The sequence below is a fragment of the Labrus bergylta genome, chromosome 5, assembly GCF_963930695.1.
Source record: "Labrus bergylta chromosome 5, fLabBer1.1, whole genome shotgun sequence".
Taxonomy (NCBI): domain Eukaryota; kingdom Metazoa; phylum Chordata; class Actinopteri; order Labriformes; family Labridae; genus Labrus; species Labrus bergylta.
The window spans coordinates 24,981,866-25,000,513 of record NC_089199.1 but is presented as its reverse complement, the minus strand read 5'-3'; the positions used below and the strand labels follow the sequence as shown (position 1 = coordinate 25,000,513).

At 47.2% G+C, this 18,648-nt stretch overlaps 1 protein-coding gene across 3 annotated transcripts in view; it reads left to right on the top strand.

Annotated features, from left to right (window-relative positions):
- Positions 1–18,648, top strand: part of chd6 (chromodomain helicase DNA binding protein 6) — a 70,795-nt gene that overhangs the window by 20,593 nt on the left and 31,554 nt on the right. For all 3 annotated transcript variants that reach the window (XM_065955264.1, XM_065955262.1, XM_065955263.1), the window contains exons 3-16: positions 2,887–3,523; positions 4,363–4,495; positions 9,245–9,398; positions 10,620–10,769; positions 11,515–11,580; positions 11,698–11,756; positions 14,027–14,144; positions 14,535–14,621; positions 14,723–14,860; positions 15,995–16,116; positions 16,211–16,454; positions 17,561–17,737; positions 17,948–18,091; positions 18,307–18,405. In XM_065955264.1, coding sequence (XP_065811336.1) covers positions 2,887–3,523; positions 4,363–4,495; positions 9,245–9,398; positions 10,620–10,769; positions 11,515–11,580; positions 11,698–11,756; positions 14,027–14,144; positions 14,535–14,621; positions 14,723–14,860; positions 15,995–16,116; positions 16,211–16,454; positions 17,561–17,737; positions 17,948–18,091; positions 18,307–18,405 — 2,328 coding nt within the window. The remainder of the gene's footprint in view (positions 1–2,886; positions 3,524–4,362; positions 4,496–9,244; positions 9,399–10,619; positions 10,770–11,514; positions 11,581–11,697; positions 11,757–14,026; positions 14,145–14,534; positions 14,622–14,722; positions 14,861–15,994; positions 16,117–16,210; positions 16,455–17,560; positions 17,738–17,947; positions 18,092–18,306; positions 18,406–18,648) is intronic.

Below are 18,648 nucleotides of genomic sequence, written 5' to 3'. Positions count from 1 at the left end.
TGTTTTGCATTCTGCTCTGATTTGAATACTCGGTGAAGCGTCACAAACTGCGAGGTTGAGTCAGACGTCTGCAGGAGGATCTGTCTCTACACTCCCATATCTCTCTGTAACAGAAGAGACAAAGTGATGAAATACGACTTCATTCTGTTCCTCCTGTTGCCTGCAGTGGGTGAAAAGGTCGATAAGCGTCAGATTAAAAGTGCAACGGAGTCATTAGGAGCTGTATTTAACCTCGTCAGGCTGTACGTGACATAAAACCATGAACACACATTGAAGCTTCTCTGCTTTTCACACTTAAATGGATGATGCTGCTTGCACACAGGCTCAGCTGACCCTGAGGTCCACCTACTGGTCATGAATATTCATGTTTGTAAGTGTTTCTGCAGACAGCAGACGCTCATTATAATATCTGGAACGTTATGTTTAAGCTCTGTTTCACCGCCGTATGTCTCTAAGCTGGTGTGAAAATCAGATATCCAGATTTCTGCGGGAGTCTCCTGGTGGAGCGAGGAACTGCGAGAGTCTCCTGGTGGAGTGAGGAGCTGCGGGAGTCTCCTGGTGGAGCGAGGAGCTGCAGGAGTCTCCTGGTGGAGCGAGGAGCTGCAGGAGTCTCCTGGTGGAGCGAGGAACTGCGAGAGTCTCCTGGTGGAGTGAGGAGCTGCGGGAGTCTCCTGGTGGAGTGAGGAACTGCGAGAGTCTCCTGGTGGAGCGAGGAGCTGCAGGAGTTTCCTGGTGGAGCGAGGAGCTGCAGGAGTTTCCTGGTGGAGTGAGGAGCTGCGGGAGTCTCCTGGTGGAGTGAGGAGCTGCAGGAGTTTCCTGGTGGAGTGAGGAACTGTGAGAGTCTCCTGATGGAGCGAGGAGCTGCAGGAGTCTCCTGGTGGAGCGATGAGGAGCTGCAGGAGTCTACTGGTGGAGTGAGGAGGAGCTGCGGGACTCTCCTGGTGGAGTGAGGAGGAGCTGCAGGAGTCTCCTGGTGGAGTGAGGAACTGTGAGAGTCTCCTGGTGGAGCGAGGAGCTGCAGGAGTCTCCTGGTGGAGTGAGGAGCTGCGGGAGTCTCCTGGTGGAGCGATGAGGAGCTGCAGGAGTCTCCTGGTGGAGCGAGGAGCTGCAGGAGTCTCCTGGTGGAGCGATGAGGAGCTGCAGGAGTCTACTGGTGGAGTGAGGAGGAGCTGCGGGACTCTCCTGGTGGAGTGAGGAGGAGCTGCGGGAGTCTCCTGGTGGAGCGAGGAGGAGCTGCGGGAGTCTCCTGGTGGAGCGAGGAGGAGCTGCGGGACTCTCCTGGTGGAGCGAGGAGGAGCTGCGGGACTCTCCTGGTGGAGCGAGGAGGAGCTGCAGGAGTCTCCTGGTGGAGCTGCAGGAGTCTCCTGGTGGAGTGAGGAGGAGCTGCGGGACTCTCCTGGTGGAGCGAGGAGGAGCTGCGGGACTCTCCTGGTGGAGCGAGGAGGAGCTGCAGGAGTCTCCTGGTGGAGCTGCAGGAGTCTCCTGGTGGAGTGAGGAGGAGCTGCGGGAGTCTCCTGGTGGAGTGAGGAGGAGCTGCAGGAGTCTCCTGGTGGAGTGAGGAGGAGCTGCGGGACTCTCCTGGTGGAGTGAGGAGGAGCTGCGGGACTCTCCTGGTGGAGCGAGGAGGAGCTGCAGGAGTCTCCTGGTGGAGTGAGGAGGAGCTGCAGAGCGGCCATGTTTATGTTAGGGGCTCAGGGGAGGTTTGGTGCTCCAGGGAGAGACGCTGCAAACAGAAATGTCACAGACGATCTGCACTCCTGTGAAGTTCCAGAAGGTTTCCGTCCGCCCCTGAAATCTCCCCAGGCTGCTCGTCCACAGAAGCAGAATCAGTTTTCAAAGCAGGTTTTTGTTCAGGCACATGTTGAAAAACGTTCAGATCGAATCCTCTCACAGTAGCAGATGTTACGGATGGATTGCACTTCTGCTTTTTTTCAGCTACAAATCAGTTTCCTGATGATTAATCTGCTCATGTGCAGAGTGATGCTCAGCTGACTGAGGTGCTGGTGTGATTAAAGCTGATGTCTAAAAGCTGACCTCTGACCTCAGAACAGTGACATTCGGCTGACAGTGTTTGGTGTCAGTCGTCTCTGCGTCTTCTTCAGCAACAACGCTCTGAACCCTCCCCCCCTCCACCTCCACCATCAGCTCAAGCAGCTCCGTCACGCTGACATCTCTCCATTAGTGCATGTCCATAGGATCCTGTTTCTGCATGTGTATATTTCAGCCTATGTGTGTGTTGCATGACTTACAGAGTGTAAAAACAGAAATTTAATAAAGTTAATCTTAATCTTTTTAGCGGGCTTTTTTCTGGTTAACAGGAAGTTAAATGTCACACTCAGCCGGGGCAGTTATATCTGTTCTAAACTCTCTTGAGGGCTTTAGGGTGGTTTCTCATCAGGGACCCGGGTTATTTGATTAGAGTGAACACAAACGTACCGCTATATGACGTCATTCTTAAACGCCTCCTGTCACTTCAGAAACCGTCATAACCGTGCAGCACGGGCGCGTTTCGTCCTCTGAGCTGCACGGTAGATCTGGAAGTAGGAAGAGGGTACGTTGTTGCCATCTTAAAAAATAACATCCACAGTTAGTTCCACTGCCAGTGGTTGCCATGGTTACGAATTTGCAAACCAACAATGTGCATACTGCCCCCTGCTGTATCAGACTGTGTACATATTCAAGTGTTTCTTGGGTACGGAGCGATGTTACTAATGTGAACGCGGACCAGCGGGGGGAGGGGGGAGGGGCCAATCATGCTCGAGCACGGTACAAAACGATCGCGCCTTATTGTGAAACACCTTTACTGAGCTGCTGCTGGGGGGGTTTAGGTCACATGGAGGCAGATGTTCATATCACTCATTCTGTTTTTCTGTTTTTCTCTTCCAGGTGTTCACGGGTCTCCTGAAGCACACGCCTCCTCCGCCCTCCTCTGCAGCCGCCGCCTCCTCCTCGTTGGACCAAAACAGCAACGCACAAACCACAGTTCCCACAATCCCACGGGGTCACCTGGTTGTGGGCTCCAAGGACCAGCTCCGCCTCCTCACCCCTTTAGGCAGCACGGCGGCGTCCAATCACTGCGCGACTGCGTCCGGGGTCCACGCCGCTAAGCACGCCGGAGGAGGAGGAGCCCCCAGACCTCCTTCCTCCCTGAGCGAGGAGGACGATGGAGGAGGAGGAGGAGGGGGAGGAAGGGTGAAGAAGAAACGGAGGAAAAAGGACAAGAGAGAGCGAGGAGTGGAGGCGGGGGAGAGAGAGAGGGAGAGCAGCAAACCAAAGAAACGGAGAGAGGAGAAGGAGGCGACGACGGTCACTCTGAGGAGGGGCAAGGAGCCTAAGGAAGGGAAGGAGAGGAAGGAGAGAAGGACAAAAGTGAAGGAGGGGAGGAAGGAGAGCAGGACAGAGCTGAGGAATGTGTCAGGGGGGAGAGCGGCGCCCGGCCCCGCTCAGGTGCCCGTTAAGGTACCCGGGAAACGAGGGAGGAAACCCAAAGTGAAAGTCCTCCCTCCTCTGCCGACGAATCAAGGTACGCACACACAAAAACCACTGTGTGTGTGTGTGTGTGTGTGTGTGTGTGTGTGTGTGTGTGTGTGTGTGTGTGTGTGTGTGTGTGTGTGTGTGTGTGTGTGTGTGTGTGTGTGTGTGTGTGTGTGTGTGTGTGTGTGTGTGTGTGTGTGTGTGTGTGTGTGTGTGTGTGTGTGTGTGTGTGTGTGTGTGTGTGTGTGTGTGTGTGTGTGTGTGTGTTCTGTAACGTCTTTAATTCATGGTCAGACATGACGGCATAAATTTATCTGATTACGATGTGACGGTTGGTTTTAATTAAAGATGAGGATGTGTGTGTGTGTGTGAGCATCGTTTGGTTTGCCTTCATTAGGCAGGTCAGTAGAGGGAGAGAGAGAGAGAGAGAGAGGGGGGGGGTGACATGCGAGAAAGCAACGCTTCAATAACACGTTCAATAAATAATTAATCGTGTTTAATAAAAAGAACATCAGGAAAATAGAGACATGAAATCAATAAGAACAATAAAGCTGTTTTCACATATGCTCATCTGAAATCCTCCTGATCTGTTCACACATACACCTCACAGAGGAGACTATCCCTGTCAGACAGGAGGGGGGAAACATAATGCAGCAGGTTCATTAGAGCACGGAGATGGTAGAGGTGGCGTGCAGACAGGCTATGGTCGTGCAGCGATCACAGGAAAATATCAGGATGTTTTGTGTGAGTGTGAAGACGTCTGAATGGATGATGTCATGCCTTATTATCAGGTCCAGGTTAATAACGTCTGAAGTCACATGAAACGTGTCACCACAGATTCTTTAGCATCGCCTCACTCACAGATTTCCCGCCTTTGTCCTCCCACAGCACCTCCTCCTCCTGCTCCTCCTCCGGGTCTCCACACTAAAGTCTCGGTCCAGCCCCACAAAAAGAACCATGGCCCGGCCAACAGCAAGAGGCCAGCCCCCTCAGCGCCTAAACAGAGAGGCCGCAAACCCAGGTGAGATAACACTCTGACACTCTAAAGAGAGAGAGGAGACATGAGCTGCTCCCTGAAGAGGAGTTCGATGAAACTGTCAAAGGATGCTCTTCTTCTTCTTCTTCTTCTTCTTCTTCTTCTCCTTCTCCTTCTCTGGGTCGCTCAGTCACATTCATCACTTTTCATTTTCAGGCTGTGCTTTTGTTTTATTGTCGGTGAGGGATATTTTAAACGTCTGCATCCAGAGAGGAGAGAAGGTGAACTGAAGCGTCTGCTGTTTGTTTGTTTGTTTACTCGTTTGAACGTCAGCCATGCAGGCAGCGCTGCTAGCTTAGCTTGTTGTGAGCATGAACACTTCATGTGATCTCTCTGGAGCCGATCCCAGCTGTCATTGGTCGAGAGGCGGGGTTTCACTCTGGACTGATCACCAGCCATTCACAGGGCTGACATATAGAGACAGACAACCAGCCACACTCACATTCACACCTACGGACAATTTAGAGTCAGCAGTGAACCTAACGAGCATGTCTTTGAACTGTGGGAGGAAGCAGGAGTACCCAGAGAGAACCCACACATGCACAGGGAGAACATGCAAACTCCACACAGAGAGACTCCTGTCAGACGGGGATTCAAACCAGGAAACTCCTCGCTGTGAGTGGACAGAGCTAACCACTACAGCACCATGCAGACCTCATTTAAAGAACAATCAGGATATGATCCTAAACGATATAAACACACACTCCTAACTTGCACATGATATTTAAGATGACTCATGGATTCTGTTTTCACACAGGTCCTCTCTGTCGGCTCTCCGTCTGAACTGTCAGAATGACCCTTTGTTGGGTCTTTGTCCCTGCATGTATTCAGAGAGAGTCAGAGGAAAGATTGAGGCTCAGAAACATGTTGACTGAAACACGATCTTCTTTACTCACTAGCTGTGTTATTGTTTTTATGTTTTCATCCTGCAGAAGAACAGCTTAACGGTATCAGAAAAGTCTTAAACAGATAAACCAAAGCAGAAGTTAGTTAGTCGCAATCTGGAGGATTTAAAGTTCCATAAACGTCTTGATACCTGAGTTGCACTTAAAGCATTTACTGATGCAGTGTGACTGTGCAGGTGTTCTCTTTGCATCATGTACGTCTCCACGGTCAGACGACGCTGAGAGGTGTTTACGCCTCTTTTTTTTTTAAATACAAAAGTCAGAGGCTGGTGGAGTTTGTGTTCAGAAGCGATGCAGCCAGGCACCTTTAATATTTCTCTCCTTCTACCTTTAATGTATTTAAAAAAAAGTCGGTCGATTGTTGCAGAACATAATTTTTGCACGAGTCTGGACTGAATGTTTGCTCAGGATCTGGCAGAATGTATCCAGGACGTATCCATGACGTATCCAGGGGTGACTCTAGGGTCTGCTGTGAAAATGTAATGGGTGACCCTACGACCAGTGTTGATCACCATCACATCTGCCAGGGTCCCGACGCTTCCTCCTCTCCTCGTTGACTTCCATTGACAAATTTTCTTTTCACAGCAATAAAGCAGGCAGCACTTAACCTGTTAGGGATGTCTCCTATGTGCACATTTTGAGCCACTGCTGTGTTTTTAAGTTTGTCAGCCCTCAGGGGCCCCCTCGCTGGTCTGGGGCCCCCTCGCTGGTCTGGGGCCCTCCGCTGCCCTACCTCTTGAAAAGCAGCACCTCTGGATATATCAGAGCAAAGCATGGAGCAAAGTTGTAGCACAAACCCACTCTGAAGCTCACTGAAATAACCCTACAGCTGCAAACAGAGCTGGCCAATCAGAGGAGAGTGGGCACATGGGGGGGGGGCTTAAAAAGACAGCAGCAGGCAGAGAGGCTGAAATAAGGGACTTTCCTGACGGCAGAATCAGGCGGCTTTAGGTCTAAAAGTGGTAAAATAAGGAGAATAGTCGTGTGGTGACGTCTCAGGGTGAATCCACAAAGACTGCAGAGGGAAGTTAAAGTTTGAAAATATTGGATTTTAAATTTTGGAGGAGAGAAAAGAGAGTGAAGAAAGATGTGGAGGGGGATGATCAGATGAGTGGAAGAGGAGAACAAGGGAAAGAGGTTAGAAATAAAGTGAGAATGAGAAATAAAAGATGAGTCATGATGTGAAGTCAGCAGCAGACGGAGAGAGAAAGGATGTCAATAAGAGAGAGAGAGGGGGGGGGGATAAAATAGATGAAGGCGGAAGAGGAGGGATGAAAAGCAACAGAGGCCAATGAGGGAGAGGAGAGAGAGAGATCTGGCTGAGGTTCAGCTGCAGGTCGGGTTCAGTGTCGGGTCACAGTTTGTTCAGATTACAGCAGACAGAAAAGAGAAGTTTTAGCTGTGTCTGTATCAGCAACCTCCAGGAAGCCGATGCTGAAGTGTAAAATCCTGCAGTTCCTCCAGTGTCCATTAGAGGCTGGCTGCAGAAGCACAGGAAGTCACATACACACCCATTCTAAAAAGCCTGTTTTTACAGAAGAGATTAATATGTTTACAGCCTGGTTCAAAAAAACAAACAGGTCTGATTAGCTCATGTCTCGATCGACACACACTGTACAGGGGGTGAATGTTTTGATGACACATCCGTTTTGATTTGATGAAGGATAAGAGATATTCATAATAAGGCGTGTAGCTGACCTGATTGACAGGTGATCCTGTATTTGATCATGCCTATAAACCCCTCTTATTTCAGCCCTGCTCAGAACAGACTGTTTCTGTGTCTGTACCTTTAAATATGTAAATGAGCTGTGTCTGACCACGCCCCCTCTCTGGAAGGGCTTGGGTGTACTCGGGCTTTCTCGCTCCATGTCCTATTGTTTACGGTGAGAAGGCAGACTCAGAGGGCAGAACAAACACCTAGCTGTGGGAGTGTCACCCACCTGGGGGAGGGGCTACTGCCCTTTGTGATGTCATGAAGGGAAAATCTCCAAATGGCCTGTTTGAGCACATATTTTCTGAAAAGTGGAGCAGGGAAAAGATGGAGAGGATGGACTTTTCTCATCATTGGGGGGTTTGTAGACGTACTAGAGACACATATTAGTGTTAGAGAAAAATATATGTATTTGTACTCCCCTGCATTGATGTGAGTGAGACTGTTTTTGCAGACGCACACTTAGGGTGAATTAGCGACTGCAGACTCGTGAAGGAGCTCAAACTCAGGTCACAATCGAGTTCAGAAAAATGAGTCATCCTGTAAAAAGAAAAAGACGAAATGAAGAGATGGAAGCTCGATTCTATGATGATATGATTTTTTCATTATTGTTGTTTCTATCTATAAAATATTCTGAGTCTATTTAGTAAAGACATGATTTATCATCCTCGTGCTGAGCAGCTGATTGAAGCGTTTCCATCAGCTAATGTGTATGTTTGATCATCCTTGTTTCCGTCTTTCTGAGTGTCTTTATTCCTCCTCCTCGTCTCTTCTCTTTCATTTAATGAAGTAAATTAATCTTCACGTCTTTGTTGTTTTCTGGAGACTTCATGCTCATTACGTTTCACTTTACAGCAATCAAAGCAAATCAAATCTACGACTGATTTCAGAATCCTCCCGACGCGCATGATAAAGACGCTCCAACTGCAACGTTACCGTCTGTAGGAAAATAAACTTTAAGTAGATTTAACAACAAGAATGCAAATTAATTAAAGGAGTAATATGTTTTTATTAAAATGGGTACTGCAGTCTAAATTCTAAACATTGTAGAGAGCTGTCTCCCCCCGCCCCCTCCTCTCTAGAGTCGATGTTCACGCAGGTTACCATGTGGTGGACTCTGAAGCTTCAGTGTTTATCCAGCTCTGCATCGGTCTGTAAACCTTTCTGCGTTCTAACCTCTCTCCATTTTTCAAAAGCATCTCTAATATTGATCCTAGTTTGAGCACGTTTCTGCTCGTGGAGCTTATTAGAAACATGCAGAGGCTTTTTAGGTCGGGTACAATCACTTCTATCTGAACCAGTTCTCATGCCCGCTTCCATCGCTGCAACACCTGTTGCTTTGACCTGATAACTGCTCTCATATCTGGCAAACCGAGGGGCGTCCAAAACGGCCGTGTGTGGGGGTGCCTTAAAAGCGTCTACCTTCTCTGGTCCAAACAAATCCAGAGCATTCAGGAGCAGAATCTAAAGTTAGAAGGAGGACATACTGGCTGCTGCATTGTTGTCAGAGAAGCCAGCACTTCAACATAGCATGTTTCCTTAATGTCTGATCATATAGTAAGATCACTTTATCATTTCACTCACTACACATCTCACTGATTGGACCTTTAAAGTTTAAATTGATGTGAAGGGGTGCTAGATAGCTTAGCAGTTATGGTGCGCCCCATGTACAGACTCTGTCGGCCGTTGGTACTCACCCGACATGTCATCCCCCGCTCTCTCCTCCTGACCTTTCCTGTTTCTCTCCAGCTGTCTGGTCTAAAAAAATGACTTTTTAAAACAGTCATGATGGTGTGTGTGGGTTATGGTCTGTGATACTCACCAGTACCTGATCTGTCCTTAACACGTTTCCAATCCTTCAAAGTGGCATCCTCGGCGCTCTGAGGGAGCTTCAGTCCTGCAGCTGGTCTCAGAGCTTTTCCAGCTGTTGTCTTGTTGATCAGGAAATAAAAAAAATGAAGTGAGGATGCTGTTATTTGTCTCTCCTTCCTCTCTCTGTCTCCAGCCGCTCTCTTTAAATCCACTGTGAGTCGTTCCTCTGGCTCAGGGAGTAGAAAGCTGCTGCAGGCTACTAGAGCTGATTATAACTCCTCCTCTTCCTGTTCCCCGTCCTCGCAGAGATCCTGGCGCCGCGCCGGTGGAGAAGAAGAAGAAGGGGAAGAGGAGAAACGCGGAGCTGGCTGTCCAGGAGGGGGCGGAGAGTGACGACACTACCTCAATGTCGACCCTCAACATGGGAGGAGACGACAGCCAGGACCCCCTGGATAACGCTGTGAGTGGAGGAGACGACGGGCGCCGTTTGTTTCTTTAAGTTCACTCTGCATTAACCATCATTCTGTCACAATTTTCATGCTGTGGAGCCATTTTTGAATTTATTATCCTTATAACTTTCTAACCTGAAGCCCGGCTCAGACTGCAGGATAATCGCTGATTAGACATCCTGACAGTCTCGGGGTGTTCCCTCCTCGAGGCTGCTCTGAACCGATGATCTGCACTGATTCATTTGTAGTGCGAGTCGTATAAAGATCCGATCTCCACCTCCCCGATCTGCTCAGATGGTTTATCTCAAACATGTTAAGGATTTAAAATCTGGACGAGTAAGTCATGAACGGGTTTGGCAGAGGATGCGTTTGTTTACAATAACCACAAGAGACGAGGTAACACAGTAGTAAGGCCCCGTGTCCACATGGCATTTTTTTCTGAGCGTCAGTGTCTTTTTTTTTTTCATTTGTTTTCAGTGAGTAGAGAGCGTTCACAGCAGCAGCAGCTACGGCGGCCCTCTGGAGAGAAAGCGCAGCGCCAAGCGTCCTTTTCCCGAGCACTCCACTTTTTTTTTGTGCAGCCGCTCCGAGCACTCAAGTTGGAAATCTTTCAACTTTTCAGAAAGGCGCTGTTGACGTCACCGGGCCCTCTTTTCTAAATGTTTGGTATTTCCCGTAGTTTTACCTCCTACAGATCGTGTACCCTCATCCTCCTCGCTCCGTGTCTGATCAGTAAAATAAATGATCTGAAATGTAAAACATGCCGTAAAAAGTAACGGAGCAGTGTCGCTCATACAGCGGCCGTTGTCAACAGACTGTTGTCATAGCAACAGGACGGACGTTCAGCGCTTTTACTTTGCTTGGCGGACACGGGGCCTCCCATTGAAGTTGTGCAGATTTAAAGTAGCTCTGAGAGATTTCATTACAGAGAGAAAAAAACAGCCACGTCAGCCCAGTTTATCCTGCAGAGGTCAGAGGTCATTGGTGGAGGATGTTTGTTAGCGTCCACAGATTTAAAGAAGAGCTTTAATAGAGGACGAGTGGCGAGCAGCTGTGGGACTAAACAACCTTGTGTTCTGCTCCGCTGAACGACTCAGCTGCTTTTCTATTTCAGAGATTCAATTAAAAAAAGCAAAGAAGTAAAATAAATCTAATCTACTTCTCCATGTTTCCATCAATCCCTCTTTTCTCATCTTCTTTCTACTTCCTGTCCGTCTCCTCTCCCTCTGCAGAAGCGGCGTTCAGGACGTCAGGTGAAGCGGAGGAAGTATAACGAGGATTTGGACTTTAAGGTCGTGGACGATGATGGAGAGACCATCGCAGTTCTTGGAGCCGGTCGAATCTCAGCGCTCAACGCCACGGCTCTGGCGTGGCAGGCCGAGGTAAAGACACTGACCACCATCTTTAAAGATTACTCACATTATTTCAGGGACATCCATGTGTAGAATAGTCTCTGTTTTTTTAGCAGGTTAGAGAATCTACAGTCAAGATTCAGACGGCGAGCTTTGGTAAAGTCTGACTGTGCAGCTGCTTTGAGGATACTAACGTCTCAAGGTTTAGAGGCCAAAACAGACGCTCTGTCCAAACATTAAAGGAGCAGTATGTGACTCTGACCCCTAGTGTTTAAAATGGGTACTGCAGTCTAAATTCTAAACATTGTAGAGAGCTGTCTCCCCCCGCCCCCTTCTCTTTAGAGTTGATGCTCATGCAGGTTGCCATGTGGTGGACTCTGAAGCTTCAGTGTTTAGCCAGCTCTGCATCGGTCTGTAAACCTTTCTGCGTTCTAACCTCTCTCCATTTTTCAAAAGCATCTCCAATATTGATCCTAGTTTGAGCACGTTTCTGCTCGTGGAGCTTATTAGAAACATGCAGAGACTTTTTAGGTCGGGTACCATCACTTCTATCTGAACCGGTTCTCTTGCCCGCTTCCATCGCTGCAACACCTGTTGGTTTGACCTGATAACTGGTCACATATCTGGCAAACCGAGGGGCGTCCAAAACGGCCGTGTGAAATGTTTTTTTTTTATTTTTTTTAGAGGTTTTGAATGGATGAGTTTGTCAGCATTGAAGCTTCTTTACTAGGTTTGTCTCTAATGACTCCACCTTGTCTGTGTTTGTGTCCCTCAGGAGCCTCCTGAAGACGAGGCCAACATCATCGAGAAGATTCTGTCGGTGCGAACAGCAAAGAAAGAGGTGAGGAGGAAAGAATTCACACCTTCACTCACATTTTCATGCACTAATAAAAACAACTGGAACTGCTTTTCATTCTTAAATCCTCTGTCCTGCATCTCCTCCTTTTTCTCTCCTCAGACGTCTTCAGAGGAACAAGTCGAGGACAGAGAGGAGTTTTACGTCAAGTACAGAAATTTGTAAGTCTGTCTTCATTTCTTACACGTTATATTTGTTGGTCAGTGTGTGCAGACTCAGAGGGCAGAACAAACACCTAGCTGTGGGAGTGTCACCCACCTGGGGGAGGGGTTACTACCCTTTGTGATGTCATAAAGGGAAAATCTCCAAACGGCCTGTTTGAGCACACATTTTCTGAAAAGTGGAGCAGGCAGAAAACGGAGAGGATGGACTTTACTCATCATTGGGGGGTTTTTAGACAGACTAGAGACACATGTTAGAGTTAGAGGAACATGGGGAAGAGGATTTAGCTGAATATGTGACCTTTGAGGACTTTAGCCTCTGAAACTGTTGCACAGCCATCTGTTTTTAGAGCCAGAATTGATCTTATTTGGAAGAGAGGGTGAAGCTTATATATCTGCTTATACTTGCGCTGTCTGTACATCTTTCTCCATAGCATAATAATGGAGATGCTAGTTTAGGTTGGCGAATCAAATACGCTCACGCTGCACACCTTTTAATAATCAGCAACTGAGTTAAACCATGCAGTGTTTTCCGATCGAGTGTGCCGGCGTTCCGTTTTGTCTCTGCTCCGACCAGGAGAAGGCAAAGGTTAAAAGCATTTAAATAATGACGTGATCAAAGAAGAGGAGTCCTTCATGACTCTACAGGAAGTCCTTGTTCCCGTCGTGCACACGCTCAGCCTCAGACGTGTTTAAAGTCGACCTCCTGATGGATAAAAACATCGGGGGAGCGTCCTCCTGACGTAGTTGGAGCTGCTCAGTTAACACTTTTAACGCCTCAACAAAAGGTAATTTTCTATCACAATGTGATAGACGATAATGTTTTTTGAATCTTGAATCTTGAATCTCACAAGAGCTGTGTTTAAACCTCGGTTTATTCTCCAGAGGCGGTGAAGAGCTTCTCACAGATCCTCTCACGGAGTCTGAGGGTCTCTGGGGATTCTCCTGTTTTTATTTCCACCTCTTTGTTTCTCTAAGTGAGGTCCTGCACTGATGTGCCGTCATCGTTACCATCCTGATTTACTCCCAGGAGTGATGAATAATACATGACCAGATCAAACCGCCTCACTTTATTTAATGTAATGTATGCACAGCTTGTAGAGTTACATCAAGGAGCTTTAAGGGTTAATGTCTGTTTGCATGAGTCACATCCTCATGGAGCATGTTCTCTGCAGTTTGAGCACTCATAGTTTGTGTCCCTGAACGTCGGCCTCTAAACGTAGTCACAACATTTCTGCTAACTTTCGCCTCCACTCAACCTCAAGAAATAAGTCAGTGTAAATCTGACAGAGTGATACATCCTCACTTTTTCATTTCTTTGTGTTGAACAGAAACAACAGTCGTCGTCCAAAACGAACAATGCAGACGCGGAAGCACGGCTACTGCTCGTTCAAAAATAAGATAAGATAAGATAATCCTTTATTTATCCCACAACGGGGAAATTTACATTGTTACAGCAGCAAAGAGCAAAGATTGCAAACAGAAAGTGAACACAGTACTACAGTATTTAAATAAAAAAATAAAATAAAAAAAAGTAAAAAAAAATAGATCATTTCTGTTCTTTCGTTTGTATTTTAATTTCTGTTTTGTTACCTTTGGGCATTGTTTAGTCGATCGTTCCTCCACAGAGATGTTTTTATAATCCACACAACTCCTCTTGCAGATAAAGACAGGACCTTCAATGCCGCTCTGCTCATTTTCTGGACTGCTGTCCAGGTCTTGTTCTCGTGATATTTTAACAATGTCTGCAGATAAATATTCCTAAATCTGGCAGAGACGTCCTCTAAAAAAGGGTCAAACTGGGGGAAACTCTGCCCTAACTATTGTTGCTTTAATTGTCCATCTTCATTCCATCCCTCACCTGTGGTCATGATCTTTGGATAGTGACAGAAAGAATAAGATCGCGACAAGCGTCTGAAATGAGTTCCCTCTGGAGGGTGTCTGGGCTCAGCCTTAGAGAGATGGGGAGAAGCTTAGACGTTCAGGAGGAGCTCGGAGTAGAGCCGCTACTCCTTCACATCTAAAGGAAGAAGTCGAGGAGGTTCAGGCTTCTGATCAGGATCCTCCTGGACGCCTCACTTTTTCTTTTTTCAGGGACGCCTAACTGGGAGGAGACCTCGGGGTAGATCCAGAGCTCACTCAAGGAATTATAGATCCCGTCTGGCCTGGGGATGTCTCAGAATCCTCCAGGAGGAGCTGGAGAACGTCTGATACACATAGTTTGTCACGCATGATCAAACCTGTGCTGGTTTCTGTCTTTGTTTCTGTAGTTCATACCTTCACTGTAAATGGGCGACTCTGGAGGAGCTGGAGAAAGATCCCAGAATCCACCAGAAGATCAAACGCTTCAGGACCAAACAGGCTCAGATGAAACACCTGTTCACCGAGGTAACAGGACGCCACTCACTCACATTTTCAGTCTGTGGAACTGCCTTCTTGTTTATGTTCTCTGCTGATTCCTGGTGGACACTCGAGGAACTGCAGCATTTTGCACTTCCACACCGGCGCCTGGAAATATTACAAGTTCAAGTAAACTCCTTACAAGGAGCAGTTCTCAGGGGCTAAAACGTTATGAGGCAACTTGTAAGGAAGCTGCTGAGTCCCACTTAAGATGTAAATTTTTTATAAAGATGTAATTTAAGTTTCTTTGTTTGGGTCTTAAAAGTCTTACATTTTTTAGAAATTGGCAGATACCCTGAATAACTTTCATCGTATTTTACAGATAATTGTTTCACAAAGTGATCGTTTTTTTGTCTACCCGTCCTTCTCCATCTTTAGCCTGACGAGGACATATTTAACCCGGACTACATCGAGGTGGACCGGGTGCTGGAGGTGGCTGTTACCACGGATACGGAGACCGGAGAGGTGGGTCCAATAACAGCGCAGTTACTTTGCTTTAAAGCAGTTATTACACTGCTTGTCATGTGTATCAAACACACACACATGAACTGTGTGTCTGTGTGTAGGAGGTGACGCACTACCTTGTGAAGTGGTGCAGTCTGTCCTACGAGGAGGCCACCTGGGAGCTGCAGGAGGACCTGGACCCCGAGAAGATCAAGGAGTTTGAGGGGATCCAGAAACTGCCGGCAGACCTCAGACACATGGTGAGTAGACCCGGGAGACGGAGAGATTGAAAGGAGGTGAAGAGTGTTGAAATGTTTGGACACACAGAGAGAGAGAGCGAGAGAGAGAGAGAGGAGGGAAACAGAGAACACATACATGAACACCGGCTCAGCTTAAACTAGCCTCCATATGCAAACACGGGATGATAAAGTCCCAGAGCCACGTTGTACGGAATCGAACCTGCATCGCACAGCTGCCCACCTTGCACCACCGCCACCACCCTCGTTTCAGGAGCAGTCCTCTTGAAACGATCCAGATGTGCTTAGGAGTGCAGATGTAAAAGAACAGCTTTTGAGACATGGGTAGTGATGTAGACGTCTGGATGCAAACTCTTACTCTTACTTCTTTAATCATCAACATTAAGAGTTTAGGTTGGTAGACAGGGCAGAAAGGGAAAGTGAACAACATCGTCTTGTCTTTATGTTTCATCTCAAATGCTCTCTGAGGAACCAGACAAGCTTCTTGCCCACAAACAACAACCTCAGATTTGTCATGTCGGCCTCGTTTTCTGTTTCCATGCTAATGAGACGAACACAATGAGAGCTGCGTGCATCTCTGTCTTCTCTGCAACATCAGGTTTGTTTGTTTGTGTTGGGAGGTGAGGTGACGATTTTAAAAACCCTCACAGCGTGAAACATCTTTAGTTCTGTGCACGACAATCCTCTCCTCGTCTGTGCAGAGATATTTATTCTTGTTGGTCTTCAGTCTTTCTGTGTGTTTTCTGTCCTGCATGTTTCGTAGGAAAATTAACCACTTAAAAAGCTGAACTATCATCTCTTATCACAGCTGATCTATTGCATTCCTCAAATCATAATTTGTTTATTTAAACCCCCGGATCAGAGACCAGAGCCTTTCTCTTAATGCTGAAATATTCTGACAACCCATTTTCTTCATTCCGGATTCATCAGGGGAAATAGCCCTGATACTCTCGTCGTTCTTCAAGTGGATTAAATCTCCTCGTGAAGATGAATCCTCCAGATTTAAAACTGTCAAAATGTATAAAACGTTGAGTTTAGTTTGTTAATTGTTGTTGGAATAAAAAGGTTCTGAACCCACTTGATGAAGGAATAAGATCTCTCTAAGATGTTTGTTTGTTTGTGTTTTTTTTATCACAGGAGCGTCCTGTTCCAGACAAATGGCAGAAGTTGGATCACTCCAGAGATTACAGGAATGGAAACCAGCTCAGAGAATACCAGTTAGAGGGGATGAACTGGTTACTGTTCAACTGGTACAACAGGTGAGACCGAACACACAAACACACCAGAGGCGGTCTGGACAGGTGGACTGGATGAGGTTTAAACTGGAGTTTAACTGTCTGTGTCCCTCTGTAGGAAAAACTGCATCCTGGCCGACGAGATGGGTTTGGGAAAAACGATCCAGTCCATCACCTTCCTGTACGAGATCTTCAGCATGGGGATCCGCGGGCCCTTCCTCATCATCGCCCCCCTGTCCACCATCACCAACTGGGAGAGAGAGTTTCGTACGTGGACACACTTAAACGTCATCGTGTATCACGGCTCGCAGATCAGCCGGCAGATGATCCTGCAGTACGAGATGTTCTACAGAGACTCACAGGTAACAATTTTATAAAGACTCACAGGTAACGACTCTGTAGAGACTCACAGATAATGACTCTGTAGAGACTCACAGATAATGACTCTGTAGAGACTAACAGGCAACGACTCTGTAGAGACTCACAGGTAATGACTCTGTAGAGACTCACAGGTAATGACTCTGTAGAGACTCACATGTAATGACTCTGTAGAGACTCACATGTAATGACTCTGTAGAGACTCACATGTAATGACTCTGTAGACTCACATGTAATGACTCTGTAGAGACTGACATGTAATGAATCTGTAGAGAATCACATGTAATGACTCTGTAGACTCACATGTAATGACTCTATAAAGACTCACAGGTAACGACTCTATAAAGACTCACAGGTAACAACTCTGTAGAGACTCACAGGTAATGACTCTGTAGACTCACAGGTAAGGCATCAATAACATGGTCTTAAAGGTACAAGGTGTAGGCAGCAGCCTTTTATCTATTCAGGTGACTACGTCATATCGTCATGGGGATACTGATGTGCAGGAATGAAATGTTCACCAAATGCTGCTCGCTCTGCTGTGACTCATCTCACGTTGGTGCTACAACTGTTTGTTGTTGTTTTCCAAAACACTTGGCGGGTAAAAAACTGAAGTGTAAGTGTGTCCATTCAAAGTTGTTTTTGTCCCTGACAGGCTCCGGTTGTCATTCTAAGTGTGTGACGTTACAGAAAGGATCCCTGCAGAGAGAGAGCTTTCTGTTTTAAACCACAATCAGCTGTGACATCACTCTTCACAAACACACCACATCACATTCAGAGGATCAGAGATATTCTGACGGTCTGTGCTCCTTCCTGTAATGATGTCACACACTTAGGGTGCATTCACATTGGGTCCTGTTGTCCCGTACCATGCTTAAGAACGATTTGGGCAGAACTGAATATTCAGAGTCAGCTCAACAGCTGTTCAACACTCTACAAACTCGATGAAGACGTTGGAGAAAGACGTGCAGTGAAGGGTCACTGTAGCTGCTGCATGATGTCCTTCCTTTAGCCTCTTTTAACGTTATAATAACAATGCACCACTCTCTCTCTCTCTCTCTCTCTCTCTCTCTCTATCTGTGGCCTGCAGGGGAACACTATCCCGGGGGTGCTGAAGTTTCATGGCGTGATCACCACCTTCGAGATGATCATGGCCGACTGTCCCGAGCTGAAGAAGCTGCACTGGCGCTGCGTGGTGATTGACGAGGCTCATCGCCTGAAAAACAGGAACTGCAAACTGCTGGAGGGACTCAAACTCATGAACCTGGTGAGTCGCTTTGTGTCCGCCTCTGCAGCTGGCAAAAAGCTTTTCATGTATAGATACAGATTTGTTTTGGTTTCTATGTAATTTGTTGTTCTCTTGTTATGTACTCCCAGCTGTTTTCACGTCTGTTTTTGTATTATTTTTACATCAGCTTGAATAAAATGCAAGCAGGAGGCTCTGTTGAACAAAAAGTCTCCTCTGTTTTTGAAACAGGAACACAAGGTTCTGCTGACAGGGACTCCTCTGCAGAACTCGGTGGAGGAGCTGTTCAGTCTGCTGAACTTTCTGGAGCCGCTGCAGTTCCCTTCCGAGAGCTCCTTCCTGGAGGAGTTTGGAGACTTGAAAACGGAGGAGCAGGTATGTTGACAGAAAAGCCTCAGAGAGAGAGAGAGAGAGAGACAGAGTTACATATCACTCCTTTAAACTTTATAGAAGAAGAGATCTAACTCTTTCATTTCCACCCCTGTCCATCCTCCTCCTCCTCCTTCCTCCTCCTCTTGCTCTTGCTCCTCCTCCTCTTCCTCCTCCTCCTCCTCCTCCTCCTCCTCCTCCTGCCATGGTTCCCCGTACAGGTAAAGAAGCTTCAGGCCATCCTGAAGCCGATGATGTTGAGGAGACTGAAGGACGACGTGGAGAAAAACCTGGCGCCCAAAGAAGAAACCATCATAGAGGTGTGTGTGTGTGTGTGTGTGTGTGTGTGTGTGTGTGTGTGTGTGTGTGTGTGTGTGTGTGTGTGTGTGTGTGTGTGTGTGTGTGTGTGTGTGTGTGTGTGTGTGTGTGTGTGTGTGTGTGTGTGTGTGTGTGTGTGTGTGTGTGTGTGTGTGTGTGTGTGTGTGTGTGTGGCTGTGGCTGTGGCTGTCTCTGTGCGTTTGTTTGTGCAGAGACAGGGAATCTGCTTGTGGCTGTGTTAATTT